The sequence below is a fragment of the Rattus rattus genome, chromosome 10, assembly GCF_011064425.1.
Source record: "Rattus rattus isolate New Zealand chromosome 10, Rrattus_CSIRO_v1, whole genome shotgun sequence".
Taxonomy (NCBI): domain Eukaryota; kingdom Metazoa; phylum Chordata; class Mammalia; order Rodentia; family Muridae; genus Rattus; species Rattus rattus.
This window is the reverse complement of record NC_046163.1, coordinates 71,330,143-71,354,243: the sequence shown is the minus strand read 5'-3', so window position 1 is coordinate 71,354,243 and position 24,101 is coordinate 71,330,143. Positions and strand designations below refer to the sequence as shown.

Sequence of the window (24,101 nt, the reverse complement as noted above, 5' to 3'; positions counted from 1 at the left end):
TGATCTCACATTGTTTTCTCTTATTCACACATCAACGCAGACAAAATTTATGCCCACAAGCACAGTGTGTAAACAGCCACTCAGGCATTAAAGGGTTCTTTCTGAGCTTTTTTTTTTTTTTTTTACAGTTTCCTGGGAGGGCGGGAGGAAGAGCAGAGCCCAGGAAAGCAAGGAGAGATAGAAACCACTCTAGCTACTTTTACTCCCCTTTAAGGCTGCCTGGTTACAGTCCTGGGAAAGAAAACCCCTGTATTCCTCCCCTTTAATTGGGTTTATTGTTAAAGCACTGGGGCAGCTAATCCTCACAGACCTGTAGGAGCAGGCTCGCTGGCCAAGATCACAGACTGGAGCACCTTTCTTGTGAGCCCCTGGGTAAGACAGCCTGTTTCTTCTCTGGTCTCTGGGGAGGTTATCTTGTTGACACGGAGGAGAGGGAGAGGGATTGAAGACTCACCTCCTTTCAGCCCCTGTCAGTCTCTCCTGGCTCTTCTAGTCTCAAGGGTAAGTTGTAGCGGAAAAAAGAATGAGGACCTGGTAGGTGCTTCCTGGGGGAGATAGCTGATCATTCCTCCTGAGCTGGCCCAGGAGAACCTTCTGCATTTATGGCAGAGACAGGAATAGAAGAGCATTGTAGCCAGTGAGATAGATCCTGGGTGTTGCTGAGAATGGGAGGGGGTATCAGGACCTATAGCCCCTAAGCATCCCTCTTCCAGATCACCCTTCATTCCTTTACCTCTGGGTCCTAACTCACCTATTAAAGGAGAAGGCTCACCCCGCCCACACTAGCATCCCTGGTGGGGATGGATATATAGCTTGTGGGTACAAAAGCCATGGTAAATAGCCTGTGGCTGCTCTTCAAGCTGGGAAAGAGATGGCCTCAGGCCTTGCAGCGAGCAGGGTCTCTATGGCAGGGCTCAGCTTCTCACCCCAGGGCTAAGGCTGCTGCTGTATTAAGATGCAGGACACAGACAGAAGCTGAAGCTGTCAGTCATAAGCAACTCTCTTCACCTTCCCCAGGGGCTCATCCGCCCCTGGAGTCTAAACTTCCCCAGTACGGCTCTGTGGGGTACTCAAGAGTAGGTTTGGATTCGCCACCACCACCACCCCCAGCCCCTTCTCTCCATGTAAGTTTGACGCACAACATTAACCCTGAGACTGGAGGAGGTGGCTGCAGGGCCAGCTGCAGTGTGAGCCTGGCCAGCCTCCTGCTCTGGAAACAGAAAACCGATCGGGAGGAAAATCTCTGAGTTGGGTCAAGAGGGTCAAGCAGGTTCTGTCTCTCTCGGGTAAGGGATCTTTGCCAGATCACAGAGCACAGTTGGAATAGAACCATCATTCCTGTGGACCTGGGCTAAGCCGGGGCCAAAGATGAGACCCATGTCTGAAACAGACCAGAGTACAAAGTGCTTAGTAATAGCTGATACTGGCACACTTTGCAGTTGGCAATGGGCTTTTAATTCATCCAGCAATGGACTAGTTGTCTCCCCCGACCCCAACACACTTAGTATATAGAGAAGTAAGGTGATTTCCTGCTTGCTATAAAGCCAGCTGCCACTGGCATCCCTGTGTCCTGGCAGCCTTGAACACCAGTCCTTTCCATGGTGCTCGTGTGTGTGTGTGTGTGTGTGTGTGTGTGTGTGTGTGTGTGTGTGTGTGTGTGTGTGTAAAGAGTCCTGTTTAAAGATGAGAAGAACTTTGGGAAAAGCCTGAGGGCTGAGGAAGCAAAGGTTTAAGATGGATCCAGGAGCAGCACAGGCAGGAGACACTGGTCCCCAGCTTCAACAGTGAGAATTTGAACCCTGTAGGAGACTCAGTCTTTATGGGATCATTGAAGCCGTGTGTCTCCCAGGAATAAGTCAGGTGCTATGCAGCATGACAGTGTCATAAGGAGGAAGGAACAGATGAACAGCATCCCATCGGCCACCTCCAGAAAAGAGGCAACAGGTCCTGTGGTACACAGACAAGGACACTGGAAGCCTTAGAATTGGACTTAAAGCCCACTACAGCCACATACTATCTGTTTGATTTAGGGCATTTCCCCCTGAACGTTGTTATCCACCAGTATCTCAGCTATAAAATGGTGTAAGGTAGCAGGGAATCCACAGCAGGGATCATACCTGCAAAATGTCTAGTACTGCCCTGCCTAGGGGCTCAGCCCTTGCCTGATTATCCCCTGAGGCACGGGAGCAATTCTGGCTAGAAGGAAACAAAAAGCCTCCCTCTCTAAAAGGAGGGCTCTTCTCCATTCCCTCTCCCCCATACACACGCACACCCAGCCAGAAATAAACTGCTACACGAGTGCGTGCGAGTGACGGCACCCAGCCGCAGCAGCCTGCCAGCGCCAGGGAGTGAATGAGCTAGCTGTGGCATGAATGAGAGGAGGAGCAGTGGAGTCTGAGGGAAGGCTGTGGCTGCTGCTACAAACTGCAGGCACGCCGCCATGGTCGGCAGCAAGGGGGCTGGGGCAAGGCGGCTGCCAGCCAGAAAGTAGCAATGGGGGCAGGATTGCATGCACAGCCTAGCCCTGAATGTCAGAGCTATGTCCCCAGACAGAAGGTTTGTAACTCCAAGCTATTGATGCAGCATCCTGAGTCCAGCCTGTCTGTCCTGTGCACTCCTCCAATATGGATCCTTGTTGGTCCCTTCTGAGAGCCCCAGCCAAGTGCCTGATGATGAAATTTAACAGGAATGAGACCCAGGCCTGCATAGAGGAGTCACCTCAGGCATGAGCATTAGGTACCATAGCCATCAATGTTTGACACACAGAGAGACGTACAGGTGATGGTCATGAACTCCTCAGGACAACGTGTGGCATGTGGAGAAACATTTCAGGCTGGTTTTCCTCTCTGTTGAGAGATGCCTAGTTTCTCAGCTGAAGACCATGTGAATTGTGGAGTTTGCACCTGGGGCTGTGCTATAGCAAAATGGTCTGTCTCCTAGCCCTTGAGAACTGCAGGGAGATGTAGCTCACATTATGAGGGCCCTAGGAGAGTGGTGATGGCGTCTGGACAGCAGCTTCACATCTCCCGCAATGCCCATCCCTACAGGGATGTCCACCAGTAGATAAACCATCCCCTACTGCCCCTGCTCTTCTCCCATGCCTGGTGTTTGGCTCGTGTATCATACTGTAGATATGCCCTGCGATGCTGGAGAAGTTGTGCACGTGCTTTGATGCATTTGACCTCATGGGAGTACTGAGTAATAGATTGATGATAGCTATTCCCATTCTGCAGACAATGTAAACTGAGGAGGCCAGTGTAGTTACGACTAAGCAGCTACCCTATTCTCCTGGCTGTCACCTGTGTCCCAACCTCTCCGCCACCAGAGCAAGCCATGGAGAGGGCTCTTGCTTCTGCCCTGAGACATGCACGCTCAACCTTAAGCTGACTTGTCAAGCTGTAAGATGATTTGGTTGAGCTTGCGTGTGGAAATATGGGCTTTTATTTTGTGAACAGAAATTTGCATGCAGAGCTGGTAACAAGGGCTAAGGATGAATGGACCTATGTGTTCCTCACAAGCATGAGGCTCTGGGGTCCTGACGGCTGATGAGCTACTGGTTTGCAACCCATGAGCTGGACACAGTTTATGCCAGCTGTGAAGATGTCACCCAGGCCTGTGACACCACAAGAAGGGTAGGGCTGTGGTGGATGACAGTGAACTGCTGGGAATTTCGTGTATTCCTCAAAAAGACAAAGTAAAAACCAGTATTGGGGAAGGCCTTGCCTTCATGAACCCAATGCATGCTCTGAGCGGACCCAGGTCCCTGCTGCTGCTGCTGCTGCTGCTGCTGCTGCTGCTGGGTATTAAGAAATTATTTCATCAAGGAACTGTGGGTACTGCCAGGGAAGGCTGCAGTAAGCACATGTCTGTTGTAGCACTCAGAGCCTTTCTGGAGCTGATGTGAACCAAGACTCTGAGCACAACCTCTGTGCAGTAAAGCTACCTAATCACAAGGAGTTTCTCTCAGGACTTAGAGCCATGAAACAGACTTCAAGGACTCATCTAGTTAAGTCTCCATCTTTCATTAAAGAGAAAGGTCAGAATTCAGAGATATAAAGTGATCTGTCCTGGGCTGCACAGTGGCAGAGTGCCAAACCATGATGGGAGCATCTAGTGGGTCCTCAATCCAGACTCTGGATTCCAGAGATACAGATACAGAGTATCTGGTAGGGGCCAGAGTTTAGGAACTTGTGGCATAGGTCAGGAAAACCTCCCATCTTTCACCCTCTGGACCAGTATAGTCTAATGATGTGTGGCTCTGTGGATGTGTGTGCTCCTGCTTGGAGGCAGGGTGCATATTCTTATTAAAGATGACACAGCTGATAACCTCCCTCCCAGTACCCCCAGGCCCTCAATGCCATGCTCTCAACAATCCCAGGAGAGGAGAGCAAAGAAGCCTGAGGGTGGCTGGGAGTAGAGTTCTGAGGTAGAGCGCTTGATTAGTATGGGAGGCTCTAGATGGACTCAATCCTCAGCACCAGAGAAGCAGAACAAACCTCGAGGTACCTGACTCAACTGGGGTTAGTGAGACCCAGTGAGGCACATCCTTACTAAGAAGCCTCAGGCAGGAGTGCTGAAAGGATACCAGTGTCTCCCGTGGGTAGAACCGAGGAGAGCCATTATCTGCACATTTAGAACCACAGTGATTACACTCAAAGAATCTCTGTCCCCCATTCTCACCCTTAGGGCATGTCTAGGCCAGCCAAGGGGCACCATCTCATCCCTGCACTGTGTACATGGGATGGAGGGAAGGGGTCTGAATTGAATGCCTTCAGGTTACAGCACAAGGCTTCCAGGACTCTAGCAGGGCAACACCGACTCTTTGAATAGTTCAAATAGCTGAGAGGAGACCACGAGGAACAAGGGAGTAGTAGTGAGAAGCTCCAGGAAGTGTGGGGTCATGGTGTACTCTGCACATGGTGGCGGTGAGGAGGACATTGCAGACATGCCCCATCTCCCCAAGAGTTCTATCTAGTTCTATAGTATGGACCCAGACCAGATGGAGCTAGAAAGGACAGGATAGTGAGCCCTAGGGGTCACCAGGAAGAGGTCTTTTGCCTGCTGGGCTCATGGTCCAAGTCTCTCTCAGCAGCCTCTCATCAATACCCAGGCTGGCTGCCAACACGAACCAGAACGCCTGTCCTGGAAGTACAGAAAGGCCTCATACATGCCAGGGCTGTAGTTGTCCTGCGTGTCCTCTGGGAAGAAGTGTCCCCTTTGTCTCTTCCCTTGCTACGAGCTTAGAAAAACCCCAGGAGGCTAGGAAGACCAACCTGAAGCTACAACAGCAAGACTGGCTATGGGGTTATTTCTAGAGAAGATGATTACCGGAAACAGAGGGGCTTCAGAGTGCCAAATGCATTGTAGGAGAGGGGAACTGAAGAAAAGGCAGCCCGACTTAGGTAGAATGTCCCAGAGAGGTTCTGCTGGCCAAGTACTGGACTCAGATCCCATTAGCCTATGGATACCAGGACGGTGACAAGAAGCAAGGCGATCTGGCTCTCTGCTGCCATTCTGCCTCCTTCCCACTGAGCTTTGGGAACTTCGTATTGAGTGTTTCAGTTGGGGCGCCACCCTCTACGCAGGCTCAGAACAGTGCAAAGAGTGCACCCATGCATGCTTCATACCCACCTTGAAGCCCAGTTCCTATCTGAGGCCACCCTGACCAATCTCCAGGGACCAAGGCTAGCTATACCTCCTCCTGTGTGCACCAGGCTCAGTAATGAGCCCTGCATATTGAGGATGCTTCACCTTTAGGCTCATTCCCTAGCACTTTATCTGTTTACCTGTCCAGCTCCATAAATGCAGACCTACTAGACTGCAAGCATTTGAGGGCCAGGGTTGTGTCACAGAAAGATCTGTATTCAGTCCCAGGTAAACAGGAAGCATTCATTTGATAAATGCTCACCAAATGAGAGAGTGTCACCTCTATGATTCAGAGATGATCGTATGTGAACACAGTCATTTTCCTTGCCAAGAGTCTCTGGTATAGAATCCTCACAGTGATCTCACTTTGTTAAGGAGTGAGGGGCATGAGCCGGGTACACAGGTCAACATGGAGGGTGCCTCTTGAAGGCCTCCATGGAGGTGAAATGTGTCCTAAATCTCAGAGGACTATGTGGGGATTGCTCCTCTAAAACCCAAGGGCAGTTGTTATGGAAAATAGTATGAGGCAGAGGGCCTTGGAAGCAAACCAAATAATATTAGTGCTCAGGGTCTCTCTGAATTTTTCTCTTCTACCGAAAGATCTGGATTGCTGAAGTCACGGGAGAAGAGGCCGGTGAGGCTGGAACAGGAAGCAGCATGTCCCAGCTGGGGGTGTAGGCAGCTCCTTCCCTACCATCCTGTGACCACTCCACCTGAGCCTGGGCCCCCTTCCCAGGAGGTCTCTGTGACATCATGGATTGTGGGAGTCCCTGAAGGTGTGGGTCCAGATCTGGGCCGCTGAGCATTCCACACAGATAACGAAGCTGAGTTGTTAGGACTCTGTGTATGGGAGGAGCAGTGGGCGGGAAAGATGTTTTCTATGGCTTCGCCTCAGCTAAGAATACTATGTTTTTAAAGCTATTTAGGAGCGATGGGAAGGAAGGAACATTGAGCACAGATCAGCTAATGAGACCTGGAAGCCTCCTACAGAGCGGGCAGTCATTCTCCACAGCTCCTGCAGGGGGAGTGATGCGCACAGCTGAGGTCTCCAAGCCCAGGCACCTTCATTAGCCCCTCACTTGGAACAAGCTCCAGCGCTGTTGTTCTGTACAGGGGAAAACCAAATGGGAAGCAAACCAACTGCCTTTTGTGCACCTTTAGACATGCATGCCTTTTACCCTGGGCCCTGCCTTCTTCAAGACTGCCCACTCGTAGGGTATTCCCCAATAGGAGTCTGTCCCTGGAAGCTCACAAGAGTGACATGCTCTCCTGGAAAAAGCTCAAGTACAAAACTTCCCCTTCCTTTTCTTTTTCTGGCTGCCCGATAGATGGGGTCCAGGCATCCCCCACACCAAGGATGCTGAGAGATTTGGAATTCAGAATCCGCAAAGGGCCTGACACCCTGTCCATCCTCAGAGCACCTGCCCCACACAGTCCAAGAGGTCAATATGGAGCAGAGAGAGGATTTGAACCCGGGTTCCAAACCTGTGCTCCTCATCTGACACAGAGCTGCAGAAGCACAGGGTTTTGTGCACACGTGTGTAGGCATGTGTGAGTGCAGCGAGTGGACATGTGTGAAAGGCCAGAGAACAGCCTCAGCTGTCATTCCCCGGGGGTGGGGATGGGGTTGTTTGGTTTGTTGTTGCTTTGTTTAGTTTTGATTTATTGAGACCTAGAACTCCCTGAGTGGAATAGGCTGGCCCAGCAGTGAACCCAACCAATTCACCTATCTCCACCTCCCCAGGGCTGGGGTTACAAGCATGAGCTGCTCTCTTTAGCTTCTCCTAGAGACCAAGCATAGGTCCTCATGCTTCCATGATAAGCACTTTGCAGTCTGCTTTATCTCCATCGCCTTCTCAAAAGCCTCACAGATTTTATGGGCATTTGGTTGTTTTTTTTTATTTAAGGCAGGATCAGAGCCACTGTCTAAAAGTAATAACCACTAGGCATATTCTCCCACCCCCCCTCTGTCTGGTTCAAAGAGAACTGGTCTTTCCTGTCACTCTCAGACACTCAGCAGCCATGCGCCCTGCTGTCCTGGCTTCCCCACCTTGGGGCCCTCCTGCTTTATTTTTCTCTGGGGAAGCAGCTCTGTGCAGTTCTCACTTGTTTGACACCTTTGCCAGCTTCAAGTCTCAGCTGAAATCCACCCTGCTTACAATGCCTTATCTGAAGGCAGCCTTGTTTGTCCCCATTATGCACCAAGTCTCTGGCCACTTAGCCATTCACAAGGGAGTTTGCCGGTCAGCTCATTGCCTGCTTTCTTTTCCTGGCTACCCCAGGAAGGAGGGCCGTGGTTCAACCTGTCTATCATCACGCATCCATCCCCTGGAACATTACAGGTGCTTCATGCAGCCCCAGAGCTCCTATGCAAAGGAGGACTTGCTTCAGTTCAGATGCTAACAAAAATCTACCCAGCTCCCTGCGTATGCTGTGGGGGTGGCAGGGGAAACACACTGCTCCTTTGCAGAAGCTGTGGCAGGTAGGAGTAAGAACAGGAGTCAGAGCTGTGATGATAAGAAGGGGCCAGGCTGAATAAACACACGGAGTTCCTGGACTCAGCTGGGACGCCCAAGAGCTAGATGTAGCATGTAAATCTGTATGTTGTGTACCGCCACTAATGCTCAGATTACCAAATGCCATGGTTTCTCTTGGGTGTCCACCTTCAGTCTACACCCCTGTTGCATCTAGCAAGCAGATACAGAGCAGTCATTCAGTGGATTTGCTCTAGCAATTTTAGAATGCAAGTGGGAGAATGTTCTTATTTTTGCCACTTTCCAGGTTCTGCTCCCAGTCTTTCCTTCTGGCCGTTACATCACGATTTGGGTGCTTCAGATTCTTTTGCAACCTGTTCTGTCTTATATGAGAAACACACTGACAGGGCCTTGTCTTCCTTCCCTCCCTCCCTCCCACGAAGCTTCCCAGGCAGCTTCAACTCTGGAGGACATGGGGCGAAAGGAGGAGGAGGACTGTAGCTCCTGGAAGAAACAGACCACCAACATCAGGAAAACCTTCATCTTCATGGAAGTGCTGGGATCGTAAGTCCTGGGGCTGGGCCTCCCAGGGCTGGGCTGCCTGCTGTTGGGGGTCAGTCCCTGGAACTCTCTTGGTTGCATTAAAAGACTTGGGCAGAATTTCATGGCCCTGGAATTCGAGGGGCATACAAGGTACCTGTTAATTTAGTGCTCTGGAGCCCTCAGGAGACACTACTCCATAACTCTAGATGGCCCCAATCATACTCCTAGATCTGTAGCAACTTGAGGATCCCTGACCTAATCACAGAAGGAAGGGACTGAGGAGCACTTCCCCAAAGCCCATGTCTTTAGAACATTTTTCTTGGGCCTCCCTTTTGGCTTCCTCATTTTCTCTGCCATGTGATCAAGTCAGCCTCAATGTCCACTTCCAACAGAAGAGAAGGGGTTTCTGTGGCCCAGAAAGTGGGTGGGTTCCTCACTCCCAATAGCTTCCCTTCACCCCCTCCTCTTTTCCTTATTCCAGTGCTTTACAAATGCTGGAGCCCATGGTGTCTGGGCCTCCCCTTGACAGCAATCACATGGCTGACTGACTCCATGTGAGGCTGCATGTCTGGGGCAGACTCGCCATTCAGTCCCTCCTGTCCCCAGGAGGTCACAAGCTCTGACGTAGGCCAGCCAGCAGCTTCAGCCACCAGTCTTCGCCTCTTTGGAGCACCAGCTGGTCAGTTAATGAGCCAGGGATAATTGGAGCTAGGCAAGCGAGGAGTCCACAGGCTACTCCCTGGAGCAAGCTTTCTAGCCAGTGCAGTCAAAGTGTCACTTGATCCTGCCCTGGCCAGGAGGCCATGACCTCAGACGGTGGCAGAAGTGCCAACACTTTCTGCAGACAGATGGGCACCAGGCACCGCTGAGAGGAGACTCAGCCTGACTCCACACAGGGAGATGTCTGGCTCTGCATGCACAGGAAGACACAGTGTCCATGCTGGTTGTCAGAGCCCTCGCCCTCCTTCAAGGGCCTTGCCAGCCTGGGGGTGGCTAGAAAGTGGCAGCTGGTAGGAAAGAAACAGGGCGCACGAGTGAATCAGAAATTATTTGCTAAGCAGCCCTAAACTAGAGAGAGGTGGAGCAGGAAGCCCAGGCTGACAAGCGCTGATACCGTGCTGTCTGCTAGAAAACAGCCCAGAGGCAGACCTGCCTTCTCTCTTGGTGCTCTGGGAAGCCACCATAGCACTATGCAAACCTTAGAGGGACTCAGGAGCTATCTGAGAGCAGTGGCTTTACCTTTTAAAGTAGTTTAGACACAAGGAAAAGGCGGGGCGAACTCACATAAAATCCCTGCTCTTAAATCCAATGGCTAACATTTCACTGCTCAGTCATCTCTGTATCCTTTAGATCCACATCTGCAGATTCAGCCATCAGAGAGTCAAACGTAGCAGGAGAAAAATGTGTCTGTTCTGGACATGTACAGGTTTTCTCCTGCCCTCGTTCTCTAGCGACACAGCATACCATTCACCTCAAAAGCTAAGAGTCTACCTGTCACAAACCTTCAAGTTCCGGCTTCCACCCCTAGCTCACCTGACCTTCTGATGGCTGATGTACAGGGCCCTTCATCCCTGGAGCATGTCTCTTTTCACTGTATGTGAGTTCGTTCTCTCCTGCTATCACTGCCAGCCACACGGCACCACAGTGATGGGAAGAGCATAGGCTCTGGTGAGCCTTGATGGGGTTTGCCACATGGAGAAATGTCCACAGTCAATGCAGAGTCTGTGGGGTCACCTGGTCCCCATGTCTTTCCCATGTGATCTGCAAGGGAGAGAGATCACACTGGTGTGTCAGATAGGCAATGGGCACCCCACTCCTGAGTTCACAGTGACAATGGACTTCCTCTTGTACCCTTTCCCTTGGCTTCTGGCTCTCTTCCAAGCCAGAGCTACATTTTCTGTCTTGGCCTCTTCCCTACAGAGGAGCGTTCTCAGAGGTGTTCCTGGTGAAGCAAAGAGTGACTGGGAAACTCTTTGCTCTGAAGTGCATCAAGAAGTCACCAGCCTTCCGGGACAGTAGCCTAGAGAATGAGATTGCTGTGTTGAAAAGGTGAGTGGGCACCATGGCTGAAACGGGGCGGGATTGGGGCAGGTGCAGCTGTGATATTCCCACCTGCCCTTCCCAAATCACGTTTATGGCAAATGAGCTGTATTTCCACAGCTGTGGGTACCGTGCGCTTCAAATTGTGTCAGGTTCATCAGCTGCTAAGCCCGGGCAGCTGTGCCAGATGAATTGTTTCCTCACCAAAGGAACTCATTGGTTCATACATGTAGGCCAGAGAGTGATTAGCTCAGAGAGTCAAAAGCCAGCTGATGGCCAACGGCAGGAAGAATCAATAGCTGAGGAGGTAGCAGGAATCCTGCTGGCATCCATCCATCCATCCATCCATCCATCCATCCATCCATCATGCCCCAGAATTAGCCTTGGTTGGATCCAGAGGAAACCCACAGGGAAGCCTGCCCAAGGCTACACTGATGTATCACCAGTGTTCACAGCAAGACTCTTACTGTGAGCCTATGGAATGTCTGTGACCTATTCAAAGTGTGACAGGTGACCCGTGATCAGAACCATTTGGTGAGGCAGACATTGCCCAGCTGAAGAGAAGCACCCATAACTACTTCCTTTCCTACGACCGTTGTCTTCTGCAATCCAGCAGAAAAGTAGTGTGTGGAAGAGGCAGGTTCGCTTTTGGCTGCCCCAGGTGCTTGATGAATGTGAATTATTAGATATGTTTTCAAAGAAGAAAGACTTTGATGAATGAGTAGAATATCGTGAACAGGGAGGCAGAAAGGAAATTCGAGAGTCTTTGCAAACTTTTGTGCAGAGTCATGGAAGTGCACGGAGAGAGTCTGTTTTGAGTGGGTAGCATCAAGGACAGGCAGTGAGAATAGAATGTCGAGCAGAACAAGGTTGGCAGAGGGTCCTAGGATCAAGGATGCTGGCTTTATTTTATGAACAAAGAACTGACTGAGGGCTTAGAATAAGGGAACAGAATCGAAGTAACAACCACCCCCTCCTTGGGTGTAGAGGAAGGTGGGTTAGGAAACCAGCCTAGAGGGTGGGAGACCCATTATAAAACCCTCACAGCAACTTACACTGGGTTAAAAGCCTGAGTGGCAGGATTTTGTGAAGACAGGAAGACCGGACACAGAGCCACCTCAAGGAAAGAAATGATCCAGTTTGGGGTTAGCCAACAGGAGTGCAGAAGAGCAGAGCTTTTAAAATGATCCCGAGACTAAGCCAAGTCCCCACTAAGCAGGAAGAGATGCTGTTAATCAGAGTAAGGAACAAAAGGCCTAGACGTCAAGAAAACAGGAAGAAACTGGTGGGAACATATGTAACGTACAGAACATAGATGTCTCTACGTAGATTATCTCTGCATGGAAGAGCTTGGTGGGCACACTGTGGTGATCTTTCTCACTGCACTGTATCAACAGCCTAGACACCCAGCACATATCAGTTCTTTGCAGGGATAATCAGAAGTTAATACGGGCATTGCTGGCATGTGAAGGCGGTGGAGTCCTAGGAACCACAGTATCAACTCCAGGGCTTAAAGATACCTTAAATAACATAGCTACCAATGGCTACACCCTTCCCCAAGCACAGTATACTATGTATTTTCTTTTTTTTAAGATTTAAAAAATTTTACAATGTATTTATCATCATCATCATCATCATCATCATCATCATCATTATTATTATTTGTGTGTGTGTGTGTGTGTGTGTGTGTGTGTGTGTGTGTGTGTGTGTGTGTATGATGAGTGGGCACTGGTGTCATGGTGGACATGTGGAGATCTGAGGCCCTTTCAGGTTTCAGGGATTGAAATCAAGTCAAGTGCCTTAATCACTGAGCCATCTGTGTTTTTCTCTTTTAATCCCCACGCAACCATATGAGAAAGATGCACTTTTCAAACCAAAACCAACCAACCAAACCATAAAAAGTGAGGATCTGAGAAAGTCAGATGAAGCTAGGATATGCCAGAGTCAGGTGAAGTCCTAGGCCCATCTAACTCAATCACAGCTTCCCAGAGGCAGTCTTCCTCCCCAGGCATCCACAGAACAGCTGCTAGGAAAGCCAATCCTCTTGCCTGTCATGATTCTGCTTAACTCTAGGGCAGGACATCACGACAACCCATAGAGCAGACCATTTTATGTGGGGCATGTGCATTGTGGGCTATTTAGCAGTCTTTCTACCTCTACCTTTTAGGTAAGGGTAACAGCCACAGCCCCCACCAATAACAATCAAAATTATGTTTCCGGAAGGGTGGAATGATGGCTCATCAGTCAAGGGTACATAGTGCTGTTAAAAGGGACTCAGGTTTAGTTCAAAGCCCCTATATCAGGTGACTCACAAGCACCTATAACTCCAGCTCTAGGGTATCTAACACCCTCTGGCCTCTGTAGCTATCTGTATGTATATGGTGAAGATAAATTCACACAGACACTTACGCATGTCATGTGTATGTGCGTGCGCACACGTGTGTGTGTGTGTGTGTGTATGCACACACAAATAAATACTTTTTAAAAAAGGAAAGTTATTTTTGAAAGGTTATTTATATGTTGCTGGCTACGGTGATTAATGAGCTTAGCACTTGGGAGACAGAGGGAGGAGGATCTGCACAAGTTTGAGACCAGCCTAGTATAGGTGATGATTCTAGACTAGCCTGGGTCTAAGCTACATAGTAACACTCTGCTGAAAGAAAGGAAGGGAGAGAATGGGCAGGAGAGAGGAGAGGGAGGAGAAGGACCAAAATCCACAATGCAAAGAATAATTAGAAAGATAAGTAAATGCTTGGAAGATAGATATAATATAAAAATAGAGGAGGGATACATAAGAAAGATAGATACATTGATTGACGTGTTGATTGATTGATTGATTGACTGATTGATATATAGATAAATAATACATGGATGCACACATGTCCTTTAAGATGTAATATCACTGATCTAAGACATTCCATAGAATATCAGAATCTGCCTTTTTTCCTATCTCAACACTTTTCTTGTTACTGTGACAATTTTTTTGTGGTTACTTATTAATTACGTTTCTTGTTTCTGTGACAATCTTAACACCAGAGGAAACCACTTTAAAAGGAGGGGCTTGTTTTGATTCACAGCTTGAAGGATCTAGTCCATCAAGGGAAAGAACTGGTAGGGGCATGAGCTATGTAGTCACACTGTATCCAAGTCAGGAAGCCGAGAGATGAATGAGGTGCTCAACTCACTGTCTTCTTTATTCTTTACTCAGCCCAGGGGATGGTGCTGCCCACACACAGGGGATCTCTTTCATCCTCAGCTACTTTGCCTCAGCAGCAAGGCTTCTCTGAGATACGGTCCTCTTACACATTGCCATCCAACAATCGATACAAACTTTGAGTCTGAGTCTGCACATTTTGTTCGGATCACCTGAATCCTGTACCCATCCCAAGATTCTTACCTTTTGCAGGATCAAGCATGAAAACATTGTGACCCTGGAGGATATCTATGAGAGCACCACCCACTACTACCTGGTCATGCAGCTGTAAGTGAAGATGACCCTCTCCCCTCCCGTCACACATACAGAGGCCTAGCAGGGGAGGAGAAGGGGAGAATAGCTGCCAGATAAAGTCAAGAACTAGACTCAGAGGCTCTGAGATGCTGTCCTTCTGGATCACTGTGCTTCCAGTGCAGGGCTGAGGGGTCACAGTGGCTGGCTGTTGAGTTGGTTCTGCCAGCACAGGCTTGCAGTTGTTGGGTGTTTCCTACCAGCAGACAGTAGGTGTTCACACTCTTTGCTCCCCATAAGGTCTTCTGGGACCTCCCAAGCACTCAGACACTGAAGAGGAAAATGTCAGGCATAGTGTAAACCCCAGAACCCTTCTTTGGCACCACTTTAATGTGTCTATTTCTATGGGCTTGATGGTAAACATACTAACATAGGATAACTGTAACATACTAACATACTAACATAGGATAACTGTAACATACTAACAAACATAGGATAACTGTAACATACTAACATACTAACATAGGATAACTGTAACATACTAATATACTAACATAGGATAACTGTAACATACTAACAGGATAACTAACATACTAACATAGGAAAACTGTAACATACTAACATAGGATAAACTGTAACATACTAACAGGATAACTAACATACTAACATAGGATAAACTGTAACATACTAACATACTAACATAGGATAACTGTAACATACTAACAGGGTAACTAACATACTAACATAGGATAAACTGTAACATACTAACATACTAACATAGGATAACTGTAACATACTAACATACTAACATAGGATAACTGTAATATACTAACATATTGTAAAGGAGAATATAATCTTTCATCAGAGATGGTAAGTTCTCTAGCACTCCAGTCTTCTAAAAGTAATTAGAAACTCCTAGAAATATAGTATAAATGACTTCAAAGATAATGGAAAGTCAGACTTTATCTTTAAACTCTAAAGTCCTCTTCCCCCAAACCATTCAAAATTTAAAATATATTTATATCCCCATCTGAAATTTCAGCAACAGTTGCTCAGTTTTCCCTAATGAAGAAAGAAGTCCCATTGTAAATATGTGCAATTAATCTCATTTTCATACTTTGTCCAATTTCCAATCCCTTGCTCAGGTAAGCAATGAAGATACCCACAGGAAGGAATTCCTAGCTTTTCCAGGTACTCTAACCAAGGCTATTTGAATTATAATAGAAGCTTCCAGAAAGAAATCAGCCAACACTTGAACCAAATGACCCCTAGTGATATCTCAGATACTCAGTGTTCTGAGCCAACAGTGAACGCTCACAGCCCACTTCAGGGTGCCTGCATGTACTTAAAGCCCATGGCTACAGAGAAGTGCCTGGCCTTTGGCCCGCTATGGAATCAGATTCTTGTGCCCACAGTGTTTCTGGAGGTGAGCTTTTTGACCGGATCCTAGAGCGTGGTGTCTACACAGAGAAGGATGCCAGCCTGGTCATCCAGCAGGTCTTGTCTGCAGTGAAATACCTTCATGAGAATGGCATCGTTCACAGAGATCTAAAGGTGATGGGGCAGGGGTGCTGGGTGGGAAATACATGTCACATGAGCGTGTTAGCCTGGTTGGACTCACAGGCTTCTTCTACCCTAAGATTCCTTATGCTGAGCATAGATGACCATTGTTCAACTGCACCTTGACCTTTTCAGGGACCTTTTAAATGTTCCCTCATTACAATGTCAAAGTGACCTGCAGCCACAGTCAAATTCAAGTATAACAGATACTAAGGGTCTAAACCACGGGAGGTACTGCAGTAGGCTTGGGGCATAAGAGACAATTAACTAAAGGTTGGGTCCCTCAAAATGCAGTCTAGAGTAGTTGGGAGTAGGGAGGAGCAAAGACAAGACCATAAGCAAGATGAAGAGTTGTAGAGTGCAGAAGCAAGGGCACAGAAGGGAGGAAGGTAGGAAAAATAGGCAGAGGGGCTGTGGCCTCTGAGTTGGGAGCCCAGGACTTCATATCAAGGACAGTACACTGTTCAGGAAGTCCCTTTCTATGCTGTGTGTCTTCTCCTTCGGCAGCCTGAAAACCTGCTGTACCTCACCCCTGAGGAGAACTCCAAGATAATGATCACTGACTTTGGCCTATCCAAGATGGAGCAGAACGGAGTCATGTCCACAGCTTGTGGGACCCCAGGCTATGTGGGTGAGTCCAGGGGGAAAAGAGGGGAGCCATTTGTCTGTCTAACCACTAGTGTTGTAGTTAGCTTTCTGTTGCTGCGAAGCACCTTGACCAAACAAGGAAAGGGCATTATATTCTTATCTTAGAGTCCATCATGAAGGGAAGTCAGGGCAGGATCTCAAGAAGGAAACTAAACATAGGAACTGAGGCAAGAGACTGTGGAGCGATGCTGCTACTGGGTTACAACCCATGGCTTGTTCAACCTGATTTCTTATGCCACCCAGGACCAATTGCCAAGGGATGGGACCACACATAATAGGCTGGGTATCTCATCGCACATCAATCCTAAGTCAAGAAAACGCCCCACAAACCTGCCCACATGGACCAATCTGATGGAGACAGCTCCTGAAGTGAAGTCCCCTTTCCCTAGTAACTCTAGCCTGGGACAAGTTGACCAGCACAGCAGTGATGTGACTCACAGAGAAAGGTGACTGTGTATAGACATGTTCGTCCATCTGACTCTCTTTACAGAGGTTGCCCTGAACCCTTCCAATAGATTCTAGGCACACTTCCACCATCACAACAACCCTGAGATTGGCAGAGAGCTGAGGGTTGGGGCACTCGCCTACACTAGAAACCCCAACTGCTAGGAGTTTGGATCCACAGGATGATGAGTTTTGCCCCAAGGGGTATGGGCCTCCTCCTGTAACTCCAGGAAGCACATGGAAGTGGTGGAAGCTGGGTGTTGTTCCCACTCAGCTGCCAGGACTCCTGAAAAGGGAAATACCTGACAAGGCACTTGGTGTTAGCTGTCCTGGGACCCAAGAGGAGGAAGGGAAAGAGAGTATTTATCTAGCCATCACCTGCTGGGCTCAGGAAAGTGGGAGGCAAGGCCCAGACTTCTAGAAAGAAACTGTTCTCTCCAACAGGAAGTTTAGTCACTTACCTAAAGATGTAGAATTCTGTGGATACTCAACCCTGTACTGGGGCACTTTCAGAAGGCAGGTCTCTGCCTGGCTCTCCCACTCCAAGGGAAGCATGGCCTTGTATTGAGCCATCAAGCTCATGCAATAGGCAGGGACCAGAGATAGATGAACAAGTTCCAGCCACCTTCTGGGAGCCTCCTGAGCTGACTTGAGTAGGGAGCCTTTGCCTTCCTGGGCTTCTGCTGCTATGGGGGAGAGACCATACCACCGTGCAGATCCCTGCTTTGAAGACAGAGACTGGTGGTCCTTACCCTGAGGATCCTCCATACGAGCACAGTCAGGTGTTACTGTTAGAGAGTGGTCTGATGAGAACAACAAAGCTGGAGACCTCTGAGATAATGCAGGAGTCAGAAACAGCTTATGGGAACTCCCAGATCGATGGAGGAGCAGGTCTCTCCTCTCAGGAAGAGTTAGTCTGTCTGGGAAGATATGGTCCCCACCTTTGGGGAGTTTTCAGTCTCATGGATATTCCCTACCCCATCCCTCTATCCCCTACTTCCATCCCTTTCCTATTCTCTACTCCTCCCTCGGGCCTCCTCTCTTGTCCCTAGCCCTGAATCTACAATTGATTTCCTACAGCTCCAGAAGTGCTGGCCCAGAAGCCCTACAGTAAGGCTGTGGACTGCTGGTCCATTGGTGTCATCACATACATACTGTGAGTAAAAGCTTGTGTCAGTCCACTCCCTGAGAAATCACAGGGTCTGCTCACCTCTTCTCCTCCCAGGCATCTGTGTATGCATGTGTGAACACACGCACGCACACACATACACAACCACACAGAGAGAGAGAGCCAGAGAGAGAGCCAGAGAGAGAGACAGAGAGAGAGACAGATAAAGAGAGACAGAGACAAAGAAACAGAGACAGGAAGAAAGAGAGAAGGGGAGAGAGAGAGAAGGGGAGAAGGAGGGAAGGGCTTATGTTTATAACTTCACTAAGCTCCACCAAGCCATGGTCCCTAGACTACCCTCTTCCCGGGGACTGCATTCCCATCCTCTGTACAAATATGAGTCCAATCACCCTGTAGAACCATTAAGGAAACGAGAGATCAAGGCCTAGAACCCATGTAGGCTGAGGTACCCCAGCTCCCCCGACACAGCAGTGACACCATCTGAAGGCAACATTGTAAACTAGAGGTTCTCCTAGCATTTTCTCTCCTCCACACATGCTCGGGTGTACATTTCCTAGCCTTCACATGGGTTCTCCCACAATATGCTCTCCCCACCCCCATAGCAGCCAGCTTTGTTCTCAGGGAAATAACACTTGCCTCTGTGGATTCTGTTAAATTATTCCCTAACTTGTTTACTCGAATAACGTCTATCTGAGTCATCTCCTAGGCTAGGGCCGGGGGATGTAGCTCAGTTGGCATCACGCCTGCCTCGCATGCATGAAACCCTGAGTTCAATCCTGGTACAATATACAATTAAGTGGTAGGAAGAGGGCTAGAGAAATAACTCAGCAATTAAGAGCATTTGATGCTCTTCCAGAAGACCCACATCAGGCCTATAACTCCAGCTCCAGGGGGATCAGATGCCCTCTTCTGACCTCTGTACATACCTGCACATATGCGACACACAGACAAATGTATAGACAAATAAATACAAATAAAACATCTTTCTTGAAAAGAACAACCTGGGCATGGTAGCACAATATGTAATCCTAGGATTCAGGAGGCAGAGGGAGGAGCAGAAGTTCAAGGCCGTCTTTAGCTACACGGCAAGTTTGAAGTTAACTTGGGCTACATGAAACCCTGTCTCAAAGAGTAGACCAAAACAGCTTAATCCCTTGTGATGTTCCTCATCCTTCACAAGGATCCTTTGTAGAGAACACCCAGAGCCAGAGGCAATGAGGGCCCAGTGGGCAGATATCCTGCAAAGAGCCCTTTCAGAAAGTCCTCTCCAGGCCTCAGCTCCACATGTGCTCGCCATGGGAACAGGCAGGACTACCTCATAGTTACACTGCTGGTCTGAGACCTTCGTTGACTGTGGATTGTGCAGTGGGAGGCTAGATAGAGTGGTTGGTTACAGACTACCTCTTCCCTGTCTTCCTGCAGGCTGTGTGGGTATCCCCCTTTCTATGAAGAAACAGAGTCAAAGCTTTTTGAGAAGATCAAAGAGGGTTACTACGAGTTTGAGTCTCCATTCTGGGATGACATTTCTGAGTCAGGTGAGCATGAAGGACAAAGCGGAGGCCACAAGAGAAAATATCTTAACGGAGAAGACAGTCCCTGGGGCTCATAGCAGAAGCTGACAGGGAGAGTAGAGAAGTCTTTCCCTGGTTCAAATGCCAGGTGAAGTATTTGAAGATAGGACCCCAAAGAGGAGGGTTACAGGCAGGGGTGCAACCTCAGATTAGGAACTGTTCCTGATGTAGGAGAAGGTGGCATGCACGCTGTGTGAGAGAAGGCAGCAGCATGCGTATTGTGAGAAGGGAGCATATATACTGTTGGAGAGAGAAGGCAGCACACACGCTGTATGTGAAAAAAGAAATGAGCCATGTCTGCTTGTAGAGCCTGGTAAGTGGTGGTCAGAGCTGGAAGAAGCTAACGCTCACATGTTAGCCCATGTGTTTACCAGCAGATGCATGCACACAGCGTGCAGGCACACTGGTGTGACGTGACTGGCCAGGCTCCCCTGTACGTGTGAGTGAGGCTGCCTAAAGCTCTCTTCTTGGTGGCTTACGGTGGGTCGTTAGGTAGTTTGGGTTTTTTTTTTTAAAGGCTCTTAAAACTGTCTCTTTAGAAGATTAGCTAAAGATTCATTCGCCGCCTCCCACCAGCCCGGAAGTGAATTTCTTTCAGTCATGAAATCCCATCCTTAGCTGAGTCTCTGATTTTCCCCTTAGCCAAGGACTTTATTTGCCATCTGCTTGAGAAGGACCCAAATGAACGATACACCTGCGAGAAAGCCCTCAGACACCCTTGGTAAGTAAGAAACGGTGTGGGCTCTGTGTTCTCCTTCCTGGTTCCCAAAGCCAAGCTAACTCCCAGGACCCCCTGGGGCCAGCAACCCTGAGACATCAAAGCCAGTGCTCATCAAACAGTCCCAGATGGCCAGCATATACCCCGTGTGGCCTGCATGGGCCAGCTACATGCTCTAACCACTTCCAGAAGCAAAGGCCAGGGGTTCCATCTTCAGGTTGAATGTCAGATCCCCGAATAGTTACTAAAGAGGCAGCCTGTCCTGAGGGGCAAGTTGCTGAAGTTCAGAGCATGCCTAGCCTCCAAGAGACTTAAGTCTGTCCCTAGTTCTAAAGATGGTGATGTGTGGTAGACACACACACACACACACACACACACACACACACACACACACACACATATCATGTGACTTTACAAGATGATAGACTCTTGAGGCACCGTCTTTTCATACTATCCCTTCTCTCCTGCTCAGGAACTTAGAGTTGTTCCCACCTCCTCCCAGAGCAAGCACAGAATCCTCACCTCTCCAGGCTTTCCTTGATCTGATCCAGCCTTTTTTTCCTCCAGTGCCCACGGATCTAACCAACCATCTCTGATTTAGACAGACTCAAGGGCTGGGACTCTCCTCCTACCTCCCTCTTTTGTCGCCCCAGGCTTTTTCTTTGCCACACCTTTGGTCACCACAGAAAATATCCTTCCTCTTGACTCCCATGCCCAGATCCCTGCCCTGAATTCAGTCCTGACTTCTTAATCCACCAGACCTTCCATTTCTTCTTTTAATTACAGCAGCTTGCCATGAATTTCTCTAGCCAATTGCCTAAAACACACACAGCTAGAGTAGAGGCTCTTGGAAACCAGGGCACCACCTCTCACTTATTCAGGTCCCTGGTGGCTGTGCCAATACTGTGCACATGTCGTGTATCTGAGGAACACCTAGAGACAGGTAAAATAAGAGGAAGAGAGGAGGAAGGGGCGGCCTGCGTAAGGTGGTCTTGTGGAGGACATCCCCACATGGACTTGCATCTGATCAAGGATAGGGCCAGGGGGATCAGAGCCATAGTGCCCTATGGTGGACGCCAGGGTTTATACATGTTCTGTAAAAGAACAATGGATGGACAGTTGAACTTTGCCATCAAGGGCACCTCCTCATCACTGCTGAGGAACACATAAAGAGCCATGGAAAATGCCTGTCAGTGCTCATAGCTGCACCCAGTGAACCATTGCTTCCAAAAGGCAGGTGATGGGTAGATTGATCCCCAAGGCCACAGTTTGCCAACCCTGTTCTAAAAGGTTTTGATTTTGCTAAAGTATACGCCCCTAAGACCCCTATGACCTGCTCAGGAAGATATAGAAGTCCTTCCTTCTGGAGTCACCCTCTCCTGGGATATATCCTATCAACTTAACATGGTCCTGCATGCACAGAGCCCTGTTCAACCTCTGAGCACCAGGGCCACCTGGTAACCAAGTCCCCTCCCACATGCTAGGATTGACGGGAACACAGCCCTGCACCGGGACATCTACCCATCTGTCAGCCTCCAGATTCAGAAGAACTTTGCCAAGAGCAAGTGGAGGGTGAGCTGTGCTCAGAGGCTGAGCATTCTGTCCTGGGCCCTGGGAGGTTAGACTGTCTGGGGCTGGTGGATGGGGTTCCTAGGGCATCCCTCTCCCAGGGAACAGCAGTACCCTGCGTTCTCTGTGAATTAGGAAGTGGGTGGGTTGGCTTCCAGAGGCCCCAGGGAGAAGAAAGCAGGAACCCAGCAGCTTCGGGCAAGAGCACAGCCAGACACTCTCTGCCTCCTTAGCAAGCCTTCAACGCGGCCGCCGTGGTGCACCACATGAGGAAGCTACACATGAACCTGCACAGCCCCAGTGTCCGCCAAGAAGTGGAGAACAGGCCACCTGTGTCCCCTGCTCCCGAAGTCTCCAGACCAGGCTCCCAGGACAGCTCCATCACAGAGGCTCCCATCCTGGACCCAAGCACACCCCTTCCTGCACTGACCCGACTTCCCTGCTCGCATAGCTCTCGGCCTTCAGCTCCTGGTGGCCGCTCACTCAACTGCCTGGTCAACGGTTCTCTGCGCATCAGCAGTAGCCTAGTGCCCATGCAACAGGGTCCCCTAGCCACGGGGCCCTGCGGCTGCTGCTCCAGCTGTCTAAATATAGGGAACAAGGGAAAGTCTTCCTATTGCTCTGAGCCTACCCTCTTCAGAAAGACCAACAAAAAACAGTACGTAGTCTCAGGCAGTCAGCCTCCTCACCCTGCTCATCTGTTTCAGAAGGGACTGGAATGACTTGCTGAAGGATGTGACTGCAATGGCCAGGCCCACTGTTAGGGTAGCTACAGGGTGGAAGGAACTCTGGGGCCAGGCAAGGGAGACTTCTGCCACCAGCCAGAGAAACCACTGCCAGCCATCTCTCCCCTCTGGCTTGAAGTCTGCTCATCTGTAAAATGCCTCACCGAGGTATGGTAGAGGTCAAGCGGAGAGGCAGGCTGGGCTTCAGCCAATGGTAGAGTACTTGCCTCACATGCATGAGACCTTCAGTCCTAAGTCCTGAAAAAAAAAAAAAAAAAAAAGCAAAAGGCAAATGTGTGAAAAAGAAGTACTGTACTAGTGTTCGATTCTCCAAGTTACCAAGGCTTCCCAGTTTGGGGCAGGAAGGAGGAAGGGAGCCCTGGAGGTTTTCGCAGAAGAGTCTCTGCCATCAGAACTTTAGAAAGGGATGGCTGGGCAGATGCCACGTGTGTGAAGAACATGTTTTCCTTCTTGCCTCAAATAGTTCAATACTCTGTCTCTTTTCCAGGAACTTCAAGTCAGAGGTCATGGTACCAGTGAAAGCAGGTGGCAGTACCCACTGCCGGGCTGGGCAGACTGGGGTGTGTCTCATAATGTGATCCCAGGAGCCCGTGTGGTTTTTCAGGTAAGTTCTGAGGCTAGGGGGCCAAGCTGGGGAGTAGAGGATGTGACTTCTAGAAGGGAAGACCCACTCCTGGGGTTAAGGGAGAAGCTGAAAGCCCTGCAGTCGCTCAGAGTGCTTCCCTTTCCAGGAGACACGTCTGGCTCTTCTCTGCCTCTCTAAGCTGGCGTCTGCCCTGAGGAAAGGGAGCAGCAAAGCAGGGATAGCCGAGCGGCTGGTCTGAGGCAGTAGGGGCGTTGCTGCCTGGGCAGACACTCGCAGGAAGTCCAGAGGAGCCCCAATCCTGGACGTTCTCTGAGGCTCAAGCAGGATGTGTGGTCTGCCTCCAGCATCCCAGCCTCCAGGTCTCCAGACCTGCCCATTCCCTTCCCCACATCCTGTGTGCAGTGGCTCTGTGCAGTGTCCATAGATAGTGCTCATCTGGGTCCGTATTGTTTGTTGTGAAAAGCTTTATGGGCTGGCCAGGCTGTGCCACTTTCTTCAAGCAAAGCCATATGGAGTCTAACTCAGACTCCCCGCTCTGCATACTCACTCCGGCCTCTCTGGCCTCATGGCCAGACTGAACCCGTTATCATAGTACCTGCCTATCCGCATGAATGCCAGCCTGCTTCTGGGGCCTGGGAGCACTCACAGCTCTAGTCCTCCCCTCCAGGATTAGCTTCCCACTGCACTGAGACCCAGGCCACTTCAAAGCTCTCCCTGCCTCCGCCTAACAGCAGTGCCCCCATTCTCCATGGTGGAACGAGAAAGCTGAGACTATGGACTGTGAGCCTTCTCTCCCAGCCACACGCCTCACATGTCCCTAACTAAGGATTCGGGGACTATTTCCGGGTCAGCCAGGTCTCCTCTGGCTCCCTCCATCCCCCTGAAGGTCAGGTGCATTGTTCTGTCTCTCTGTGTTCTTACCCTCATACCCTCAAGCTTCGTGCTGTGTTGTGCTCAAATAAAATGGACATATTTTTCTCTA

At 49.5% G+C, this 24,101-nt stretch overlaps 1 protein-coding gene across 2 annotated transcripts; it reads left to right on the top strand.

Annotated features, from left to right (window-relative positions):
* The first annotated feature begins 255 nt into the window (after nt 1–255).
* Nucleotides 256–24,101, top strand: Camk1g (calcium/calmodulin dependent protein kinase IG). 2 transcript variants are annotated; one of them, XM_032915207.1, is made up of 13 exons: nt 256–372; nt 8,564–8,684; nt 10,584–10,712; nt 14,110–14,184; nt 15,564–15,702; nt 16,216–16,339; nt 17,881–17,956; nt 19,352–19,464; nt 20,143–20,221; nt 21,703–21,790; nt 22,021–22,445; nt 23,021–23,137; nt 23,265–24,101. In XM_032915207.1, exons 2-12 carry the CDS (start codon nt 8,593–8,595, stop codon nt 23,109–23,111), a joined length of 1,431 nt encoding a protein of 476 aa, XP_032771098.1. In that variant the 5' UTR covers nt 256–372; nt 8,564–8,592; the 3' UTR covers nt 23,112–23,137; nt 23,265–24,101. The 2 variants fall into 2 exon arrangements, with proteins under 2 accessions (XP_032771098.1, XP_032771099.1); XM_032915208.1 differs by lacking the exon at nt 22,021–22,445.